The following is a 24010-nucleotide window of genomic DNA, read 5'->3' as shown; positions in this document are numbered from 1 at the left end:
TAAGGAGAATACTGCCCCTCCAAAGAAAAGGCATAATTGCTGCTTCAGGTACAAGATTGGATTCAGCTACTTTGGGTGGTACACTTTATAATCCTGGACAAACTGAGTTCTGGAAGTATTAATATTCATTTCCTTCACTCCTACAAAATATTATGTTACTTCTGAAGTGTAAGAATATGGAGTTTTGCCTGGACATGCTTCTTCATTCCTAGACCAAAATACATACTGGTTGGGCTGAAAAGGAATTTCAAAAAATCCATTTATGTAGCTTGTTGAACTTTTTAAGTTGCATTGTAGAGACCTGAGTCTTTCACACTTGGAGAGAGCTGAGTCTTGCATATGTCTATTGCCATAGTCCTCTTCTTGTAGCTGTATGGTTTGGAATTCATGAGAGCATGATAATATTTGGTTGTATTCATGACATATAAAATATAAAAGGCTTTAAAAAAAGAAATATAAAAGACTTTATGTGACTGAAATTAGGAGTGGGTTTAGTTTATCTTTTTATATCTTTAAGACCTTATAGACATGGGTGGCCTTTATCACCTTTTCCAACCTCATCTTCCCAAACAGTAATATACTGACTTTCATATCAAATCCAATGATAATGATATCTTAGCTGTAATGGACCTCACAGAGACACTTGACCCTCTTGAACTATCTTATTTCATCTTTCTTCCCTTCCAAATATCTCTCAGCTTTTTCCACAGAATGTGTTTATTCCATTTCAGAACATTTTACCTCTCATATAAGAAAATCTCTAAGTACTTTGGATTTATGTCTGGCAGTTTTAAAATTGGCTTTATATATTCCTTTTTTCCATTGTGTAATGATGTTTTTAAATTTTCCCCAGAGTGTCTTATCATGAAAGGATTTTTTTTAAGTGGAATTACTGTATCATTCATTTTTATGCCTAAGAGAAAACTAATCTCCTGTACTAATATGTTATATAAGGCTTTTCTTTTTTTCCTGTCTTTTCTCTCTTGCTCACCATGACATTGGATTATTGCTATTGATTGTCTATTTTTAGAGATAGTACAAGAATTTAATTTATATAATGGGAGGACAATGTTATATGTAACCATTGTATTTCTTAAATCAATAACACTATTATCTTTAGAGTTGATTGTCTAGTTACACATCTGGTTCACTGGGGGATAGTTTCACATTCTGGACAACTAAGTAAGTTCCAGGCTCAATAAAATATTTTTTTTCCTCCTGCCCTTTATCAGGGTTGATGTTTCTTTTTTCTTCAGAAATGATATAACAGCACAAACTATATGCATCCGTGAATGGTATGTATATACGTAGAAGGGTATCTGTTTTGTACATGTTAAGCTATTCAAGGAGAAAATATGTTTGCCATAGTTGCTGGCAATAAGATACTTTTGTTAATTTGCAAGTAAACTTCTAGGGACTTTTCATCCCAATTCTGCTTTCTAACAAAGCATTTTCATCAGCTGGCTGTATGACACTGACAAAATGTTGAATGTGTCCTCTCTGTGTTGTAGTTTCTTCATTTGTTGTACGAACATAATAATACCTACCCTGCTCACCACAAAGAGTGGTGAACATAAGCATTGTACAGAGAAACAGACGGAAGATTAATGCACACTAAGTGATAATAATGCCTAATATTTATAGCACATTATAACCACATCAAATCATTGTCTGTTCCAATAAGTGTGGGAATTACTACTTTCTGTATATTTTCTATACCATTTATAGAATTTTTATCTAACCAAACATAAGCACTATAGAGTTTATATGTGCATGTGTGTGTGAATACATACACATATAGTGAAAATATCTGAAAGGATATGATGTTATATAAATATTATGTATTGTCATTAATTACCTAGACCATTCTCAGCATCTGAGCAACATTATGTTACAAACACCCAAAGGGAAACCTACATACCTGAGAAACGCCCAAGTGCGAGTCAGGAAGACTAAAGTTCAAAGACTTCTTCTGATATTTATTGTGACCAACAGTACATTGCTAAGCAGCAAGTATGCGCTGAGCACCTACTATGTGCCAGGTACTGTGCTAATTACTGAAGATACAAGAAGAAAAATGAGAGTCGCTGCCTTGTAGGAACTTACATTCCTAGAGACAGCATGTGTATGCATAAGTATAAAGAAAATACATACAAAATAAATATATACCACATATGTATATGTATACATAGATACATAATAATTGATTGAATATGCTAGTAGTAAGCCAGATCTAAGCATGAGTTCTATTTGTTAAAGGTTGTTTGATTACCACGGGCGTGTCCCCCCACCTCCCCGAGCAGTGATACCTCTGAAACGTCCCCGTGTGGCTGTGACAGCAACTCGTAGAGGCAAAGGTGTTTTTTCAGTGAAAGGGGGATCGAAATCTACATCAAGTGGGACTTCTTCTTCAGGATCAAAATGTGAGTCATTTTCTTCACTGTTATTCCCTTTGAGAGAATGTTTGAATATGAGGTACTGGAAAAATACGTCTATAGAATCAGAGCCCTATAATGCACCATTTTGACTTGGTGAAATAGTAAATCATAGCATTCAAAAGGGGGCACAAAACAGGTTTCAGGTTAAATGATTAGACAGTATTCATCATATCTGGACGATTTGCACATCAAAGCCATTAGTATGAGCAACTTACATGGCAATTTTCGTTAAAGGGTGACTATTAACTTGGAATGAATTTGTCTTACCACGATATCTTCAGCTCAATTCAGTTTAATATTTTTAAGTGCCTGCTTCTTTCTAGACGCTGAAATGAGTACTGGGTATACAAAGACAAAAAATAAAGATTTCTTTCCCTTAAAGAGTTTGTATTATACAGAATAAGAAGAGAGCATTGACAACTGGTGAGTATATCAGGAAAGGTGAAGGTGAATACAGGAGCTGAGCCTTGAAGCAGTGCAGAGAGAGTGGGAATGGGAAATGTCCTGTGCAAAGATACAGAAACTGCAGATAGAATGCTAAGTGTGGGGACAGCAAATAGACCAGTTTGACTGTAATGTAAAGTATATTGGTAGAGGGTAATATGGAAAAAAGTCTCAAAAGACAGATTGGAGATAAATGGGGGGTGGGGAGGGGCAAGAGGAGATGACATTAAATGCCAGGATGAGGACTTTCTGTTTTATACTAGAGATAGCAGGGAGTGATTAAGGATTTTTAATAGAAATGTGATGTGATCAGACATATGCCTTAGTAAGGTTATTTTGATAGCTGTGTGGAGGAAGTGATGTAGAAGGGAGAGACTAGAAGCAGGGAAATCAATTAGGAACCTAATGTAATAGTGCTGGTAAGAGGTGACAAGGGACTGACCTGAACTATAGCAGCCATGGGAGTGGAAAGAGGTTGATATATGCAGGAAATCTTATGGAAGTAGGACTGCCAATACTTGATGACTAGCTCAATATGGGAATAGTGAAGAAGAATCTGACTAGAAGGTTGATGGAAACCTAGAGGAGTAGGGGAAAAGGTGAGTTAAGTTTTGAGCATATTGATTTTGTGATAACAACTAGATATTCAGGCTGGTAACATAAAATTTAGTATACCAAACTAATATAAATTTGTTGAAAATTGTTATCTGATCACATATATACTTTGCCATCTTTAGGCTCTTGACAATCATAGAATCAAAGATCTGGAAGTGAAAGGATTATTGGGGCCATATAGTCCATTTTACAAATGAAGAAACTGAGGTCCAGAGAATTAAAATGACTTTCCCATGATTACAAAGGTAGTAAGTGTCATACACAAGATCTGAACCCAGGACATCTGACTTCAGAGTCAGTGCTCTTTCCATTGTACCACACTCATTTCTTTAAAGGGTATTTTTTTTTTGCCTAGGCAATGGGGTTAAGTGACTTGCCCAGGGTCACACAGCTAGTAAGTGTCAAGCATCCGAGGCTGGAATTGAACTCAGGTCCTCCTGACTCCATGGCCAGTGCTCTATCCACTGCACCACCTAGCTGCCCCTTTAAAGAGTAATTTTTTAAAAAGTTGTACCTCCTTATTTTCAAACCATTAATAAACTTACGAACTGATACTTATAGGACTCTACAGCTCCACCATTATTATCAGATTTTCATTTCTGAGGACAAGTTAGATAAACAATATCTTCAGTGTTAAGTTTTCAGAAACAAAGTAAAGGATTATAGTTGTGTTTTTCTGCCTCATTGTTTGTGATATACTAAGATTGTTTTTGAGTTAACTTATCTTTCTGTTATGACTTAAAGCCAACACAATACTTTACTAACAACCCTTGGAACATAGGATTTGGAGCTGAAAATGACCTTAGAGATCACCTAGTAATTGAGTCATAGAATCTCAGAGGTAAAAGGTCATCTGATTGAATCTGTACTTGTAAAACATCCCTGAAGTGTCATTATCAAGCCTCCACTTGAATATAGTTAATTATATAATCAAAGTAATATAAATTTCTTGAAAATTGTTATATGATCACTTATATACTTTGCCATCTTTAGGCAAAAGACTATCATGAATATTGAGTAAACACATTAATCCAAGGAAAACAGCAAACAGAAATTAGAGTTTTACAGATGAGAATATACCAAAGAATCTGTAGGAATAAATTAGCTCTTCAGCTGAGAGCCAGGTAAAATCTGAGCTCAAACCAAGAGTAGAAATGATCTCACTAAAGGGAGTCCGTTCTCTAGGGTGAACATGGTGGAGTCCAACTTCCTATGTTTGTGACTCCCAGGGCTCCCATTAGCCATTCACCTTACCTATTTCAACCTCTATAAAGGTACTCTTTCTAACTGTGTCCAACATTTTCTGGGCAAATGAAGAATTATATTTAGATGTGTCCATATTGTTTCCCCAAACAAAATGAAAAATCCTTGAGGACAGATGTTTTTGCTTGCATCTTTTTTATCCCTCACTTAATAAGATGAAGTGAAAAGTGAAATTGTTATTGATTGGTTGATATAGAGAAATAACTAAGTCCTGAGGCAACTTATTTCACTTTGGGAAGCTCTGATTATTAGAAAGTTATCTAAACAACTACCATTTATTTTTCTGCAGCTTTCAATCATTGCTTTTAGTTCTACTCTCTGGAGCCAACCAGAACAAATCCAATCCTACTTCCAAGTGACAACCCTTTAAATACTTGAAGGCAACCAGCATGTTTTCTAAGTCTTCTGTAGACTAAACATTCCCAGTTTCTTCAAGTGTTTCTCATATGATATTTCTCTAGTACTCTAACCATTTTAGGAGAACATCTCTTGATTTGCTCTTCATCTTTCTTGAAATGTGGAAAACTGAACTGAACACAATAACCCAGACATTATCTGACCAATCAGTAAGGATTTGTTAAGGTTTTACTAGGTGCCAGCCTCTGTGTTGAGGATACAAAAAAAAAATTCCAAACAGTCCCTTTCCTCAAAAAGATTATCCTCTAATGGGGAAGGTAACTTCTAAATAAATAGGTACATACAAGATACCTATGTAGTACATAGAAGGTAACCTTAGTAGAGAAGGCTTTAGAAGCCAAGGAGACCAGGAAAGGTTTCCTGCAAAAGATAAGGTTTGAGCAAAGTCCTAAAGGAATTCAGGAGTTCTAAAAGGAAGAGGTGAGTAGGGAAAATAATCCAGACAAAAGAGACAAACAGAGCAAAGGCACAGATCCAAATTCCTTCTAGTCACAATGCCTCAACCTAAGAGTTTCTCAGCTCAAAATTAGTGATAGTAGCAGTAGCAGTAGCAGTAGCAGTAGTAGTAGCAGTAGTGGTAGCTAACATTTATATAGCATTTACTCTATACCAGGCATTGTGCTAAGGGTTTACAATTATTATCTCATTTAATCCTCTCAACAGCCCTGGCAGGAAGGTACTGTAATTATCCCTATTTTAGAGATGAGGAAACTGAGACAGAGTTTAAGTGACTTGCTCAGCATTACGTAGCTAGTATATTTCTGAGGTCAGATTTGAACTCAGGTCTTCCTGATTCCAGGTCCAGTGCTATATCTACTGTGCCACTTAGCTGTATAGGATTATAGTATTTTGAACTAGAAAAGATCCTAAAGATCATCTAGACCAGCCCCCTGATCTCATGTATCACGATCATAGATCACTGAGTTGGAAGAGGCCATTTAGTCTCACTTATTAATTTTCTGGATAAGGACATTGGAGCCAAAGGAGCTGAAGTAACTTACCCAAGGTCACACAGGTGTTAAGTAAGAGATGAGATTTGAACCTCGATCCTCTAACTCCAAATTTATTGATCTTTCCACTGTACTATGCTGCCTTCAAGAAGCTGAAGCCCAGATGGCTTAAGTGCCCAAAATTACACAGGAAGAAAATCCAACCCATTCATTTTACGGATAAGGAAAATGAGACTCAGAGAAAGGTAAGGTGAAATGATTTGTCCATAGCCATAGACTTTGCAAATGGCAGAACGTGGGCCATGTCTTCTGATTCCAAAGTCAGCCTGCTGCCCACAGTACTGTACTGCCTCTCTAGAAATAGCTATACCTTAACCAACATAAATACTAAGGTGAGTTTGAAGTTGAAGTGAAATCCAATCCACCACACACTTATTAAGAACTGACTTTATGTCAGGCAATTTGCATGTGTGGTTAAGTGGCAGCTATGTAGAGAAATGGATAGATCACTAGGCTAGGAATTAGAAAGACTTGAGTTCAAATCCTGCGCTACATGCTTGCTTACCAGTATGACCCCGGGCAAGTAACTTAACATCCATCAGTCTCAATTTTCTCACTTACAAAATGGCACCTACTTCATGTGATTGTTATGAGTATCAAATGAGATGGCATATGGAAAGCACTTTCCAAAGTTTAAAGTGCTGTCTAAATGCTAGCTATTATTGTTGTTGTTATTATTATTATTATTATTCCTCTTATTAAGTTCAGGGAACAGTAATGACTTAGTATCCTTGGAAACATCCTAATGTTCTGGCATTATAAGAATGTGTCTAGCTATGTTGTGAACTTGATTATAGCTAGAATGAATGAATATGTGGATATCTAAACAGACATATAGAAAGTGAAAAATGAGTACTTTTAACCTAAAATTAGACTGGTGGTAAAAAAAAAAATTTAAGATGGAGAAATGCTAATATTTCCATACAACAATCTTAAATTATGATTCCTACATTCTCTACAATTTTGGAAGAAGGATATGATGTTCCTGTGTTTACTTCTTGAAGTAGCAACTGAAAATTGATTTCCTATAAAGTTTTGGGATATTTCAATGTAACCGAAGTTTAATCATATTAGAGTAACACCACATTTATCTGACAATCTCAAACTGAACTTGTCTTTCAATTCCCACCTTGCCGGCCCACTCCATTCCCTAGTGATTTTTTTTTTTTGCTTTGGCACCTACCCATGATATACATTTGAAAATCAGCTGTGTGCTGACTTATGATATCTTTTGTTTTGTTGGATTGTTTTTTTAAGTTCTCATATGTTTAGTTTACCATTCCACAACTATATTACAAATTCCTTGAGGGCATAATGCTTTACATTTTTCTCTATGCCTAACAATGGCTTGAACACGGTAGATGATAAGTAAATATTTATAGATATACTGATTGATTGAATCTTGGCAAATGAAGAAGGAATATTCCTACAGTCCTAGCCTTGTGTTCCAGAAACCATTTAATCTTCAGTAGGGAAAAACAGAAATGAACAAAATAAGACAACACTTTGTATTAATTAATGTCTCTGTCATGAGTTTATCTTTTTTTCTTCCAAAATTTACATTGACTACTATTTAGACAAGGACGTGTATTTCACAAACCCACATTTCTCTTGCTTTTGATTATAGTGTGAAGTTGTAATACTTGTTATATAAAATCTAAAATATTTCAAAGTATCTTTCTTGACAGTATCTTATTTTATCCTAACTAGAAAATTCAGTAGGATAATAAATGGAAACCTCAAGCAAACACCCAATTAAATTTTAAATTCCAAAAATAAGCGGCAAATAGAATACTGAGAAAGGAAAGTTCTTTCTAGAGCTAGTCCTCATTCATATTCCCTTAAGGTAATAGTCCATTAATTTAATTCAATTAATTTAATTTATTAAGCACCTACTTTGTGCCCAACATTGTGTTAGTTGCTATCAAGAAAAAAGATGAAAGAAATAGAAAGAGAGAGAGAGAGAACTCTCAAAGAGCTTCATTAAGTAGAATGAATGGCAAAAGAAGAGTGCAGGACTGGTATTTCAGGGAGAAATTTAGAGGAAGAGTGTTTTGGGGAAGATTGGTTAGCCTTAATTGATATAGATCCTGAAAGCAGACAAAATCAGAATTGGCTGCCTCAAGAGTTCAAGAATTACTTATCACTAAAGGTCTTCAAGCAAGGTCTAGATCGCCACTTGTCTTGGATGTAACAGAGGAGGCATCTATCTAGGTAGAGGTTGGACTTTGAGGTCTCCTGCAATGCTAAAGTTGTGTTCTAAGCCTTTAATCTCACATCGTTTAACACAGTGTTCTGTACATAGTGGCATCTATGAAATGGTAACTGTGAATTATATATGATTCCAAGATTAAGAGTGAGGAAAGTGAGGGAGATGAGGAAAGGAAAAGGGAAAAGCTACAAGAGTGATTATTCAAGGACTATTTATTACTGCAAAATGACTAAGAGCTTATATTAAATATTTTAATTCTCTATTGTGTTAACATTTGACTTTAATAAAAATATGTAATGTAAAAGGAAACTTATTCCTTGCTTTTATTATTCATATCTATATATTTAATGCATAATTTATGTAAATAAAAGTAGAAAGCGTCATCTTCAAAAATAAAAATATAAACTTTTTTTTAAATTTGAGGTGTGTCAGTATTAACAAGAGCAAGCTAATTGAACCTTCGTTTGCATAGGAGCATGTAAAACTATTCTGTGCATATTGGAAGTTGTATTTGAAAGAACTCATATAATTAGCCTAGGGCCTGGGTTTAATAATTACCTCAGAGTTCATACTATGAAGTCTGAACTATAAAGCATTAAATGATTAGTTCAACCAGAAATAGATTTTCAGGTATCCATTTTACTCATTCATTAATGACTTTGCCAGTATTTAATTGTTTGGCAAGTACAGGAGAGAAAATTAATGTTGTGGCTTGCATAATTCATCATTTTCAGCATACAGAAGTTTTTTAAACATGATTAAATTCCTCTGAGGAGAAAAACCACATAAAGAGAAAATAAATTAACACAATAACTTGCCAACACCGAATACTGATAGACTTTTTCAATGAATCAGCATAAGGTATTCTTGTCTCTCTTCATATCACTAAAAACTGGAGCAATAATCATCTCAGTCTTTATTGAATTCAATCAAATTGTGTAGTCATAAGATGAGTTTTGCAGAAATGATCATTGCATTCAAACATTTTAGAAAGAACAATGAGTGTGTTATAGGTATAGGCTATAGTTTCTTAATGATGAAGAACATCACTCTGGTAAGAGTTCCCTTTCATATAATTAATATCTAATAAAAGAAATATCATTAGTTTTCAGTTCAGAGTCTTCAAAGGCAACCTAGTCCAATATTTACCTGCTCCTCAGAGCAACAAGCAGTAATGCAGCCTTTGCTGGTGGAACAAAGGATAGTGTATTGGACTTCTAGCTGGGAAGACCTAAATTACATTTTTGCTTTAAGCACTTACCAGCTATATGGCCCTGGGCAAGTCACTTATCTTCTCTTAGACTCCTCTGTAAGATGGGAATAATAATAGCACCTACTTCATGAGGTTGTTGTGAGAATCCAATGAGATAACCTAGAAAGTGCTTTAAAACCTTATTTTTAAGCTTATTTTATAAGTGCTATACATGTGCTAGTTATTTTTATTCATAGAATTCCTAAATAGTTCTGTTCCTTCATAAAACTGTCAATCTGTAATTATTTGAAAAGGTGACAGTCTGAAAAAACAGCTAGGTGGCATAGTGAATACAGTGCCAGGCTATGCTGTTAGAGAATTCCTTACACCATTGAGATTCATCTTCCTGAATTCAAATCTGGCCTCAGAAACTTACTAGCTGTGTGACCCTGGGTAAGTCACTGAACCCTGTTTGCTTCAGTTTCCTCATCTTTAAAATGAGCTGGAGAAGGTAATGGCAAACCTCTCTAATATCTCTGGCAAGAAAGAGGCACAAAGAGTCAGACATGACTGAAAAATTACTGAACAACAACAAAAACAGTTTGAAAGCAAAAAAAAAAAAAAAAACCAATGTGGCTAGACAGAAAATTAAAGCTGATTCAATTCATCAAATACTCTTGGGGATATTAAATGAGATAAAATTTATAAAGCAATTTGTAAACATTAAAACACTATATAAATGCTAGCTATTAATATTATATTATTATGTAGTCCTTAACATGTAATTTCACTATTAAAGGAAAGATCTAAAAGCAATAAATAAATAAATAAATAAATGAATGAATGAATGAATGAATGAATGAATGAATGAATAAATAAATAAATAAATAAAATTTAAATAAAATAAAATAAATAAATGAGTGCCTGAAAGAATTTTCCAAAGACACTAAGCAAATTATTTCACTATGAACCTAAATGTCAGCTGATCTCCAAAGTGCCTCCAGCTCTAAATCCTATGGTCCTATGATTTTTATATTATATACCAGATACAGCAATAGAAATAAAGAAGTCTAATGGAAAAGAAATTCAACAAAATCTTTATTTGATTAATGTTTGTGAATAGGCAATGTGCTCTCATATAACAAAGACAGTGGTTAAAATATTTCTAATCTAGAATGTTTTTACTGTCAAAATGAGTACTTTGGTGATGGGTGGGCCATGCTTTGTATCTTTCCAAATTAAAAATAGCAAAAATGTTTCTAGAGGATAAAGTATTTAACTAATTTCAGAGATTAGAACATTAACATGCAGCTGCTTTTCCTGTATGCTTGTGTTGGTAATATCAAAGTGTGTTTTGTCATCTAAATTTAAGACTATAGAAGTACAGTCCAAATCTCACTGCTGTGAGAATTGGCTCCAAGGGGTATTATAATAACCACCTAATTGGTTTCCTCACCTACAGTCTATCTCATTAATCCATCCTGCATATCACCACCAGATTTATGTTCCTAAAACAAATGCATAGTATCAGTACACTGCTCATAAACTTTTTTGTTGTTGTTCAGAGCTATAATTTCATCAGTGTTGGATCTCCTTTCTAGTAAAGAATCTCCTATCTATGGTAGATACACAACTATTCTGCCACTTATGCTGTTAGAGAATTCCTTACACCATTGAGAAGTTATATGTTTTATAACATCTAAAATCACAAAGCCACTGTCGGAGGCAGGAGTTGAACCCAGATCTTTCTGAATCCAAGATCAGCACCCCTTTCATTCCTCCACGTTGCCTCTCTGCTGATCAATTTTCAACAATCCTTCTTTGTCTGTACTAGTCCAGACTTCTCAATCTGGCATTTAAGATCATCTGCAATCACACTATATCCTACCTTTCACACTACCCTTTACCCCTCCTACCCCCAACAACAACCTGTGCTTCATCTGCATGCGTCCCTGAGCTGATCCTTAAACATGGCCTATGCTGGTTCCTGACATCATAAAATCCCAGTCTTGTACTTGGAAGGGAACTCTGAGGCTACTTAATTCAAATGGTAACTAAAGCATGAATACCCTCCAACACCTGAACATCCAGCCTCAATGAACTTTAACTCAATTCAGGAAACATTCTTGAAGCATTGGCTCTTGGGCAAGCCTGGGCACAAGGTCTACTTGAAGTCCTGGGCAATTCTTCTTGCTATGCCCCCCCCAACAAAATTGAGCTGAAATATTCCTTCTAACAAGCACAAGAGAGACAGTATTGCATAATGGATACAGATCCAGCTTCGGTTAGAAAATCCTACATGCAAGTCCAACTACTGCTTTATTCTGGCCGTGTTATCCTGGACAAGTCACTTAACCTCTCATTGTCTCACACTACTCTGCAAGGCTATAAAAGGCAGAGGAGTTGCCAGTCTGTAGGGGGAGTTTCTTTACTCCCTAGAATAACAACAACAACAATAATAATAACTAGCAATCATATGATGCTTAGTTACATTACTGTATTATACACTATATATTGTAATATATAGTTAATTTTGTAACTTCATATCCATCCTCATTTTTACACCCTTGCTTCAATCTCGTAAATGAAGTACCACCAGATCCCTAATCTGCCACTTGACCATTGACTAGTACAGCTAGGTATGGATTAGTTCAAGTAATTAATCCATTAAGTGGTCACATGTATTTGAATTCACGATATTTTACATTCTAATTATGTCAAATATTGTAATTGGTTCCGGCCCAATGGATATAAGCAGTACAAATTGAAGTAATGCCACTACTTCATGTGATTCATTATTCATACTAATTGGAATCTAGCTATAACTTCCTCTTCAAAGTTACTTTGTATCTACCTATAAAGAGACATAATCTACCTATATAAAGAGACACATGAAGACATCCACAGAATAGACTATGTGCCCCTTAGGAACAAAGACTATTTCGTTTTGTCTTTTTAGCACCCAGCATAGCTCCTGGCACATAGTAGATACTTCATTAATGGTAATAATAATAATAATAGATAACATTTATATAATGCTCACAAAGTGTCAGGCACTGTGCTAAATGCTTTGCAATTATTAACTCACTTGATCCTCATAACAAGCTTATCAACCAATCAATCAACATTTACTAAGAGCCTATTGTGTGTGCTAAGCACTGGGGCAGGATAAAGGGGCAAAAGAACTGTCTGTTCAAGGAGCTTACAATCTATGGAAGAGACAACATGCAAACAGGTATATGCAAAGCAAGCTACATATAGGATATATAGGAAATAATTAACAGAGGGGAGGCACTGGAATTAAGAGCAATTGGGAAAGGTTTCCCATAGAAGGTGGAATTTTAGTTGGGACTTAAAGGAAGCCAGAGAGGTCAACAGTTGGAGATGAGGAAGGGGAGCATTCTAGGCATGGAGTATAACCAGAGAAAATGCCTAGAGCAAAGAGATGGAGTGTCCAGGAGGCCAGTGTTACTGAATTGAAGAATATATGTCAGGTGTAAGAAAACTGGAAAAATAGAAAGGGGCTAAGTTATCCCCATTTTGCAGATGATGAAGCTGGGGCAAACAGAGGTTAAGTAACTTACCCAGGGTCACGTTGCCAGTAATAATAATAATGATAATAGTATTTACACAGTACTTACTATGTGCCAGGCACTATGCTAAGCATCTTACAATTATTATCTCATTTGATCCCACAACAATCCTAGGAGATGGGTGCTATTATTATCTCCATTTTACAGATGAGGGAATTGAGATAAATGGAAATTGCCCAGGGTCACACAGGTAGTGTCTAAGGCCATATTTGATCTGATCCTCCTGACTCCATGCCTGAAGCTGTCTCCACTGTGCCACCTAGTTTCTCTTTGTTATTTGCTTGTTCTTTAATCATTTGATTTTTAAACTATGGAATCATCCATAGTCACTTTCCCTTTTTTTCTTCTTTATCAATATTATTTATAGTTTTATGTTCAAAACTCCATTCTTAAGAAGCTCTTGGTCCCCTTGGCCATGGAAAGCTATCTAGCTTTTCTCTGAATTCTTAGAAAACTGTTTCGCTAAAGTCTAGAGAACAAGTCTCATTATGATCCCTATTCCCTTCCTTATCTGCATAAGGAACTTCTAGGTTAGTCCAAAATTCAAAAAAGATTCTACTACAGCTTTATCCTTCTACACCCATGGATACCATTATTTTCACTTTGATAATCAGGTCCTACTTATTGATCAGAATTAAGTTCATAATAGTTAGTCAGTTACCAGGCAACAAGCCTTTGGTAAGTACTTTCTACACCCTATAAGAATAATAGTACTACTTATCATTTGACATTTTACTATAATTCCTAGGCTATGTCTCCACCAGCATTTTGAAAATATTATTCTAAATCAAGTTTAACTTTTTTTAAAATTATTAATTAATTAATTAATAGTAAAAATTATTCTAAATCTAAGTCAAATTCTTTCTGGAAGCAATTTAACCATTATTTGGAATGGTTTATGTGAAAGGGGCAATGGGAGGGATGGAGCTAGTGAAGAAAGGAAAAGTATTAGAATTATCTGCATAGTTGTCCCAATTCCCTAATAATTTTTTTCTGAGGTAGATTTGGCAGCAATATGTGAGAGTGAAATAAAGATAAATGCTTTACACAACATGAACTAAAGAAGCAAATACTTTTGATAAAGACAGACATATTCAATATAGTCTTGTATACCCAATTTCCCTTTCAGATTTTATCTCTCTTCCTAGCAGAAGGCAGAAACATCATTTGGCTGTCTGGGATACAATGTGATCGGCTCATATCGTCAAAAAAAATTATCAGAAAAACCAACCAACGTCTTCAGAGAGAGTAGAAGTGACAAATTGTATTTATTTTGTTCCTTTCTCTCTTAAAAAATATTTAAAGATAATTTAGGGGGAAATAGTCAAGATGATAGGGGTAATCTTAAATTCATTCTTTTTTCCTTTGGCTCTTAAACAATGATCCACATCAAAAAAAGAGCTAACGTGAAGGATCTCAGGAATTTTAATTTTCTCAATTGGCATTTTGCTTTATTTCAAGGGGACAAACTTAAACTCAGAACTATTCTACCAGACAGAGGAATTTAATCAGCATGACTTATAAAGCAGTATTTGTGAAAATGGAACTCAGAAGTTTCTAGTCCTTGAACATCTCTATGATTTGTATATTAGCAGCTAATATTTTTACTCACAAAGCACTACCTTTTGTAACTCTCTAATATACTGATCATATAATACGACATTATAGCAATGTTTGTTGGTATCTTACCCCCTAATAATAATAGTAATGATAATAATTAAAGCTAATATTTATGTGGAGTTTTAAGTTTCTTAAAAACACTTGACATGTGTCTTGTTTGAGCTTTAGAACAATCCAGTGAGATGAGTATTCAAGTGTTATTTCTCCATTTACAGATAAGGCCCAACAAGGTTAAGTTACTTGCCCATGGCCACCGAGTCAGTGAGTTTAAAGACAGGATTCTAACTCAGATCTTCCTTCTGTCCCCTATGAACTCTTTGAAGCACAGATTACAGCTTATCTAAGTTAGCTATCTTCTTTACAATCTATTCTAGTTCTCTTGACTCAGGCACTTAATGATCATTTGCTGCCATTATTTTTTAAAACACCCTTTTTTGTCTATTGCTTTCTTTTCTTTTTATCTCAAAATTGTCTTCTATCATCTTATTTGCCTTAACTATGCAGCTATTCATATTTCAACATGATGCTACCCAAGGCAGTTGCCCTGGGTACAAAATGACTGACCCATGGCCATACTCCAAAATAATTTAATGGCAGAGGAACTCGGTGTTGGTTTCTGTAAAAGGCACACAAAATGAGCTTAGATCATCACAATTTCTAGCATCTTGCAGAAAGGAATGTGAATAGTAAAAGAACTAGGTGGAGGGAAGGCTTTATTTCAAATGCATCAGATTGCTCAAAAATAAATTAAATTCTTCTGTATTAATTAATTAAATTCTGTCTGTTCGCACTTTGCTTCCAAACCATAATATATGTTGAGTAAATTTAAAATCTGAGCCTGCTTGATCTTAACCCATTGTTCAGCTCTTAAATCCAAATGCTAGAAAAACTGTATAAGATATGGATTTTGTATGGGTATTACAACTGCAAAATAATAGCCATCAATTACTCGGTTACTCAGTGCCTATCTTATACAAAATGCTTTGCCAGCTGCTCTGAGGGGCCCAGAAAAGTACAGAGCCCCTCTGTCTTCCTAGGCAGGTTCTTGGGATCCACATCAATTTTTTAAAAACCGTAAATATTTGTTGCTTCAGACAGCTGACCTCATTTCTCTTCAAAGCCCTCCTTTCAGCAAGGTTATTTTAATTCTTCTGATTACATCATTTATCCCTTTTAAAAAGAAGTACTGAGCAATAAGAACATCAAAATCATGTAGTCATCAATCTTTTGAACATCCCTTTATCAGTTTTTACCTTTCCCTTTAATTAAAAAAAAAAAACAGTGTGACCAGGGCTTAAAGAGCTCGAACTTGGAATCGTTGCTTCTTGTTGTTGTTTCCAGTGTGTCCCAGATGTGGGTATTGTAGTTTAGAAAGGATAATTATAAACTAAAGAACCACCAGTATGATGAAGGTCTTCAAATTTACAACCATAAAAATATTGGATTAAGGAATTGGAATGTTTAGCTTGAAGAGGAGTTAGGGAGGCCTCTTGGCTTTCTTTATGTACTTGAAAGTTATTCCCTGGTAGAGGGATAGACTTTTCTTCTTGTTCCAAGGTTCGGAACCAGGCACAATGCATAGAAGTTGCAAAGAGTTAGGTTTACTTAAAAAGAAAGTTTCTACAATTTAGAATAGAATGGACTGTCTTAAGAGGGAAAGGATTCCCCTCTAGCTAGGGTCTTCAAGTAAAAGCTGGATGACCACTTGTCTGGTTTATCATGGGGATTCTTTTTTGGTATTTTTGGACTAGATTGTCAAAGTGGTCCCTTCTCACTCTGAAATTCTATAATTCTGTGAACATGGACAAGTCATTCCCCTCTCTGAGCTTCAATTTCCTCCTTCAAAAAATGGGAATAAAGACACCAACTGGTGACTGCACATTGTGGTTGTGAGGAACAATACTTTTAAGACTAAGCATCATAATGAGTTATTATTATTATATTATTATTATTACCAAATTAGAGTAGATTGGATCAGGCCCAAAGGAAACAAAACATCATGGGGTCAATGTTAGAAGACAGCAACAGGTTTCAAGTTGTTTTAGGAGCTTCATTGAGATTTTTAAAGAATAAACAAACATAAGATAGGCAATCACATTCCTATTGCAAAAAAAAATGACTTTGAAATTTTGGAAAGAACTCCATTAGTTTCCATCAACAATCCCATTTTGACCTGACATTTTCTTGTGCATTGAAATTTAAAGCAATATTACAAAATGTTTGACATTTTATTTGATAGCTGTAAGTAAAACTACATAACGTCCTCCTAGCAAAAGAAATGTGAATCATTCTTCAAAGGAGAATCAATTTGCTGTTGTGGCAGAAAATGTTTTTTTCAGATTTATCTGCAACTCAAAAATGATAGTTTCATATCTCCCAAATAATTGACATGAAGCATAATTCCTTATTTTAAAACTGTATTCTCCTGCCTGTTGTTTGGCATTTTTAAAGTAGCAATTTCCTACAGATTCCTAGGCCTTGTGATTTTTATTTCACAAATGACTTGGCAACCTATGAAAATGCAAATAAATAACTGCTTTTATAATTGAGAATTTTTAAGGGAAAAAAACTTGCCTGGTCTATTTTGTTAATAAGATTTAAGAATAAAGCATTTTTCTAACTTTAAAATCTCTTAAAATGAGATTATGATTGAACTATGACTATAGCTCAAGCAGAAATAAGAATTGTAATATATTTTGATTCAATATTAAATGTTTCCTGAGGGCTGATGACAGTCAAACTAAATGTTCCATTTGGCTCAGTAATCCTCAGGGAATGCCCAATGTGTGATCATTATAAGTGAAGAAGAAGAAAGTAGATGTAGAAAATCATGTTCATTGGAAATTTGGAACTGAATTGGATATCTAGGCATTATTGAAATGAAGAACTTCACTTTATCATTCTCTGCTCATTTATACAATACAGACACATACATATACAGGAATATCTTACAATGAATAATTGAAGTATATAGGTAACTCCAAATCTGGTCTTCATTAGACTAAAAATTCTTTGCCAGCAGGGATTGTTTCATTTCTTGTAATTATACCCCTACCATCTAACAGTCTTGGCACATAATAGGCACTCAATAAATGCTTGCTGATTGATTGATTGATTTGTGCATAATGATAACCTCTTTTTGCTCATAATTTCCACCTAATATCCTCTTTTCCTATAATGATAATTCATATTTATATTGTATTTTTCTCACCACACCCCTATGAAGTAAGTAGTGTATATATTATTATCACCATTTTACAAGCGAAGAAACTAAGTCTCAGAGAGATAAAGTGTCGTGCCCGTTAACACTATTAATAAATGGTAGAGGTTGTATTCAAAGCCAGATTTTATGATTTGCTTATATCAGACTACTAACAAGTAGCAAAAATAACTTATTTAACTCTCATGGTTTTTATTCACCTTACCCACTCTCTTGTGAAGATACTCACAAGAAATAAAATAGCCTGAAGCTGATATAAAACCATTAGCCATACTTATTGAGTCCAGTTGTCTAAGCAGTTCCATATTCATCTGATCGTAATATTGAACCCACACCTCTCTATCTTTTATGCACAAATGGAATAAGAGACCTTATCAAGTGCTTCACTAAAAGTCAATAAACTACATCTATAACATTCCTCTGACATACAGGGCTAGTAACTCTGTTAATAAAATAAATTAGATTAGTCTGACATGACTTATTCTTAATAAAGCCTTGTTGGCTCTTTGTGACCACTGCCCCCTTTTCCATTAACCATACCTTTAATAATGCTCTAGAATTTTGTGAGGAATCAAAGTCAAGCTTGCTGGAATCTAGTTTGCATGCTCCATCCTCTTCCTTTTTGTTTTTCTTAATTGGAACATTTCCTCTTTTCCAGCACTGTTTTGCCTCTCCAGTTCTCCAGTCTTTCAGAGATTACTGAAAGCGACTCAACAACCACATTTGGCAGTGGTTTTGGTCCCCTAGTTGAATTTCTTCTGAGCCATTTGAGCCAAATGAATTGAATTCATCACAGGCAGCTAGGTCTCTCTTAAAGTCCCTTTAAATATTTGATATCAGCTATCTGCTGGCCATTTTTGTGCTGTTGATTCCAATCCAATGATCATTCTTCTTGGCAGAGGACATGGAAACAAAGTGAGAGTTGAGCAGTTTTGCCTTTTTGGGGGGTCAATTATAATTACTTTGTCTATATTGAACAGTGGTCCTTCTGCCTTTTCATTCTTCTTACAGTCTACGCCCCATCACCCTATTCCACTCCAACATACTATATGATCCAGTAACACTAGCCCCCTTCCTATTTCTCCAACAAGGTAATCTATTTCCTGAAATTTTCAGTATCATTCTCCCATGCCTGGAATTTATTCTCTCCTCACCTCTATCTCTTGCCCTCTTTGGCTTTAGTCAAGTTCCAGTAAAACCCTACCTTCTACAGGAAGCCTTTCTTAATCCTCACTTAATTTTAGTGCCTTCTGCCTCCTGATTATCCCCATTTGTGGTGTATATATTGTATTTATGCATAGTTGTTTTTCTGTTGTCACTTCTACTAGATTCTGAGCTCTTTGAGAGCAGGAGGCTATTTTTGCCTTTCTTTGTATCTCCAGTGATTACCACAGTGTTTGACACATAGTAGGCATTTAATGTTTGTTAATTGACTATCCTTTCTTTGATTATTTAATTTTCCCAAATATATATTTTAAATAACCCTTTTTGTTGTCCCTAAAGGGCAACAAACACCTTTGAAAATGGATAAATGAGGAGACTTTTCCCTGGGAAAGGGGAAAAAGAGAGGGCAGATAACAGTTATTAAAGGGATAACTTTATGAACATGAGGTAAAGAACCTTGGATCTGAAGGAACAATAGCTGGCTTCATGTCAAGACTCCCATACTTACTAGCTATTTCACAATGGGAAATTCCATTTATCTCTCTAAGACTCAATTTTCTTGAGCTAAATAGGTGATAATTATATTTACAGTAACAACCTCTAGGGGCTGTTATAAGTACCAATAGAATAATTTAGGCAAAAATATCAAGGTCCTATGGTTTCATCCATGTTGGAATTCTCTCAATCAACACAACAAATCTATAATAATGTCTTAAATATTTGTCTGATGGTAATAAGGGTTAAGTGACTTTCCCATACAGGTAACATCAAAGTCGGGATTTGAAATTGGGTCCTTATAACTCCAACTGTAAAACTCTAGTACTTTCCCTCTGTTAATTCTTTCCTACTTATCCTATGTATAACCTGCTTTGCATATGTTTGTTTGCCTCTTGTGTCCCTGATTAGATAGTAAGCTCCTTGAGGCAAAGACTATCTTTTACCTCTTTTGGTATTTCTAAAGCTTAGCACAGTACCTGGCACATAGTAGGTACTTAACAAATGTTTGTTGGGAAAAAAATAAATAAATGTTTGTTGGTTGGTTGATCTATCCACTAAACCATGTAGTCTTAAATTACATTAGGCCTGTGAGTCAAAATAGTCATAATTTTCATAGTAGTAGTTGTTTCTATTTTTGTTGTTATTCACTTAGCATACAAATCTCAAATGATATTTTAATTGAAGCATTGGTGTGTTCTCAATCTACAGCATCAGGACATTTTCTGTTGTAGTAAAGAATAGTTTATCCATTTTTTCAACCATAGGAACTAATCAACAGAATTTCCTTTTTACTTTATGAAAATAAAAGAAAAATGTTTTCCTAAACTGCCCTCAGCTATTACAAGTTGTAATCATTTCCATGGATTCAAAAACAAAAACAATAATTTTATGGAGAAGCTAAGATTTCTAATGCAGAAGAGGAGCAATAGTTATGAATGCAGATCATCTGAAAGCACTCAAGGGTCCCCTAAATATATACCTCCCACTCCCTGTTAAATCCAATGGTGTTTGTCACAAAGTGTGATGAGACCTCTTTAGTTAAAAACAGGCTGCCTTTGACTTCCTTTCTGCTCTTTCTATAAGGGAAGGGCTCATTCCCTTGGGGCCAACTCTGTGAGTAGATAAGGTTGGTGACTACTTTACTGGTGTGATTTCAGAACCTACTATTTGTAAAACACAGAACTAGTTCCTTGCTGTGGTGCAAAGTTGTTTTTTGGGGGGGGGCAGCTAGGTGATGCAGTGGATAGAGCACGGTCCCTTGATTCAGGAGGACCTGAGTTCAAATCTGGCCTCAAACACATAACCCTTACAAGCTGTGTGACCCTGGGCAAGTCACTTAACCCATTGCCTAAAACAACAAAAAACAAACAACAAACAACAACAACAACAACAAAAGGTTGTTTTGGGTGGGAAAGAGTGGGGAGAATTTATTATTTATTTATTTTGAACGTTCTCTCCCTCCCTTCCATATGTCCCGAAGTCACTGAGAAGAAAGCAATATATCAATTATACCTGTGAAATCTTGCAAAACATACTTCCATAGTAGCCATATTTCAAAAAAAGAGCAAGAAAAAATAAATGAGAAAATTATACTTTAATTTGCACCCAGTTCATTAGTTCTTTTTCTGCAAGTGGATAGCACGTTTTCATTATGAGTCCTTTGCAATTGTCTTGGTTCACTATCTGGATCAGAGTAGCCCAGTGTTTCCACAGTTGATCATCATTACAACATTGCTGTTACTGTGCACAATGATCTCCCAGTTCATGTGAGTTTGCATTCATTCGTATAGGTCTTGCCATGTTTTTCTGAAACTATCTCTCTCTCATCCTTTCTCATAGCACAGTAGTACTCCATCACAATCATATGCCCCAACTTGTTCAGCCATCCCCCAACTGATGAGCAATCCTTTGATTTCCAGTTCTTTGCTACCGCAAAAAGAGCTGCTATAAATATTTTTATACATGTAGGTCCTTTTTCTTTGTCATTGATCTCTTTGGTTTACATCCCTAGTACTGGTATTGCTGGGTCAAAATGTAGGTACAGTTTTATAACCTTTTGGTCACAGCTCCAAATTGTTCTCCACAATGGTTGGACCGGTTCACAACAATTCATTAGTGTACCTATTTTCCCCTCATCCTCTCAAGTAGTTGTCATTTCTGTTAGGTGGGAGGTGGTACCTCATAGTTATATCAATTTGCATGTCTCTAATTGATAGTGATGTAGAACATTTATTTATATGACTCTAAGTAGTTTTGATTTCTTCTTCTGAAAAATGTCTGTTTATATCCTTTCACCATTTATCAGTTGGAGAATGGTTCTCATTTTGATCATTTGACTCAATTCTATACTCAGCATATATTTGAGAAATGAGGGCTTTATCAAATAAACTTGCTGTAAAAATCTTTGGTATTACTTCATTGTCTTTGGTACCTTTTAGCTAAATGTAACTTGCCTGATTATCTTTTTAAATTAGGTCTATCTTTGTTTCTGTTTTGTCTGAGATAATGATTGCTATCCCTGCCTTTTTTATTTCAACTGAATCATATTAGATTCTGCTCCAGCCCTTATTTTAACTTTGTGTGTGTCTTTCTTTTTCAAATGTGTCTCTTATAAACAACATATTGTTGGACTCTGGTTTCTAATCCATTCTACTCTCTGCTTTCATTTTACGGTGAGCTCATCCCATTCACATTCACAGTTAAGGTTATGAACTGTGTATTTCCCTCTATCCCATATTCTTTTCTCTCATTTTTTATTTTGCTTCCAACAACTGACTCTCTTAATTTTCCTTCCCCTTCCCCTCCTATTTCCCTATTTGATAAGTTAGATTTCTATTCACAACTCAGTGGGTGTGTATATATACATACATATATATTTTTTTTTCTTCAGTGTTCTTTGGGCTTTTACCAAGCTGTATTTTTTTTCCATGATTTTCTTTCATTGCTCTCATTTCTTTTCCCAATTTTTCCTCTACCACTCTCATCTCTTTGTTTAACTCTTTTAGGAATTCTTGTTGGGCTTGGGTCCAATTAGCATTATTCTTTGAGGTTTTGGTTGTAGCTGTTTTCACATTGTCTTCTTCTGAGTTTGTGTCTTGGTCTTCCCTGCCACAGTAGTAGCTTTTTATGGTCAAGGTCTTTTGTTGTTGTTATTGTTGTTGTTGTTGTTAGCTCATTTTTTTCCAGCCTGTTTCTTGACTGAACTTTATGTTAAAGTTAGGCTCTGCTCACCTGAGGGTGGACAGGAACTGCCCCAAAGTTTAAGCTTTTTTATGCCTGCTATTTTTAGAGCTAATTCTGGGAGTCTGCAAGTTTTCAATGTTTTCAAAGTGGTGTGATTCTGGGAGAAATATAATCACTGCTCTCCTGGTCTGTACTCTGGTCTTTACCCAAGAAGAGCTCCTGGTATCCTGAAGTCATAAGGGCTAGCACTTCTCTTTGCCTTGGAGACAATGGCCCCTAGTCCCTTTTTGACCAACCACCACTGCTGCTCTGCCCCTGGAGCTATGACTCAGAACTGTGTGTGGACAATGAAATTGCCAATCAGTGCCAGCTATACCCAGTGCCAATAAACCATCCCCTGTCTGACCCCCTTACTGTCTCTGAGCTGAGAGTTCCCAAAGCTGCTGCTGCTGCTATATCCACTGTTGCTGTCCCCCATGTGTACTCTGGATGGGCCTCTACCCTGGTGTCAAAGATGTTTCCTGCCAACCCCATAAATTTTCTTAGGCTGGAAAAATGTTTCACCCTGACCTTTTCTTGGCTCTTCAGCTCCAAAATTTTATTTGAGTTGTTATTTTAAAGTGATTTAGAAGGGAATGTTGAGATAGTTCAGTTGAGTTGCTGCCTCTAATCTGCCATCTTGGCTTCTACCGGTACAAACTTTTGATAAGAGACTCTCCCATCCATTGCAATAGGGAGATAAGACCCAAAGAGAGATAACTATGATCCATATAATATTAATATAGTAAATGAAATAGAGAGTTATAAAACAAAATACTTTGTAGGCTATGAAAGTCAGTGAAGAAAGTCATTATTGATCAAAGGAGATTAGAAAAGGACATCTGCAGGAGGAGTCATTTGAATTGGACTTTGAAGAACTGGCAGGAAGGGACAGCTAGGTGGCACAGTGGATAGAGCACCAGCCCTGAAGTCAGGAGGACCTGAGTTCAAATCTGGCCTCAGACCAAACACTTGACACTTACTAGCTGTGTGACCATGGGCAAGTCACTTAACCCCAATGACCTAAAAATAAATAAGAATAAGAATAACAAAGAATTGGCAGGAATTCAAAAACTAAAGAAAAGGAAGGAAGTGTAATTCA

General features: G+C 35.4%; 1 protein-coding gene across 10 annotated transcripts in view; it reads left to right on the top strand.

Annotated features, from left to right (window-relative positions):
- Positions 1-24010, top strand: part of RALYL (RALY RNA binding protein like) — a 786001-nt gene that overhangs the window by 701330 nt on the left and 60661 nt on the right. For all 10 annotated transcript variants that reach the window (XM_078153349.1, XM_078153347.1, XM_020995771.2 and 7 more), the window contains one exon: positions 2260-2423. In XM_078153349.1, the coding sequence (XP_078009475.1) occupies positions 2260-2423 (164 nt within the window). The remainder of the gene's footprint in view (positions 1-2259; positions 2424-24010) is intronic.

This window comes from Phascolarctos cinereus, unplaced genomic scaffold (assembly GCF_003287225.1).
Source record: "Phascolarctos cinereus isolate Bilbo 61053 unplaced genomic scaffold, phaCin_HiC Scaffold_4;HRSCAF=312, whole genome shotgun sequence".
NCBI classification, from domain to species: domain Eukaryota; kingdom Metazoa; phylum Chordata; class Mammalia; order Diprotodontia; family Phascolarctidae; genus Phascolarctos; species Phascolarctos cinereus.
Note: the sequence above shows the minus strand (reverse complement) of the source record. Positions and strands in the feature narration are given on the sequence as shown.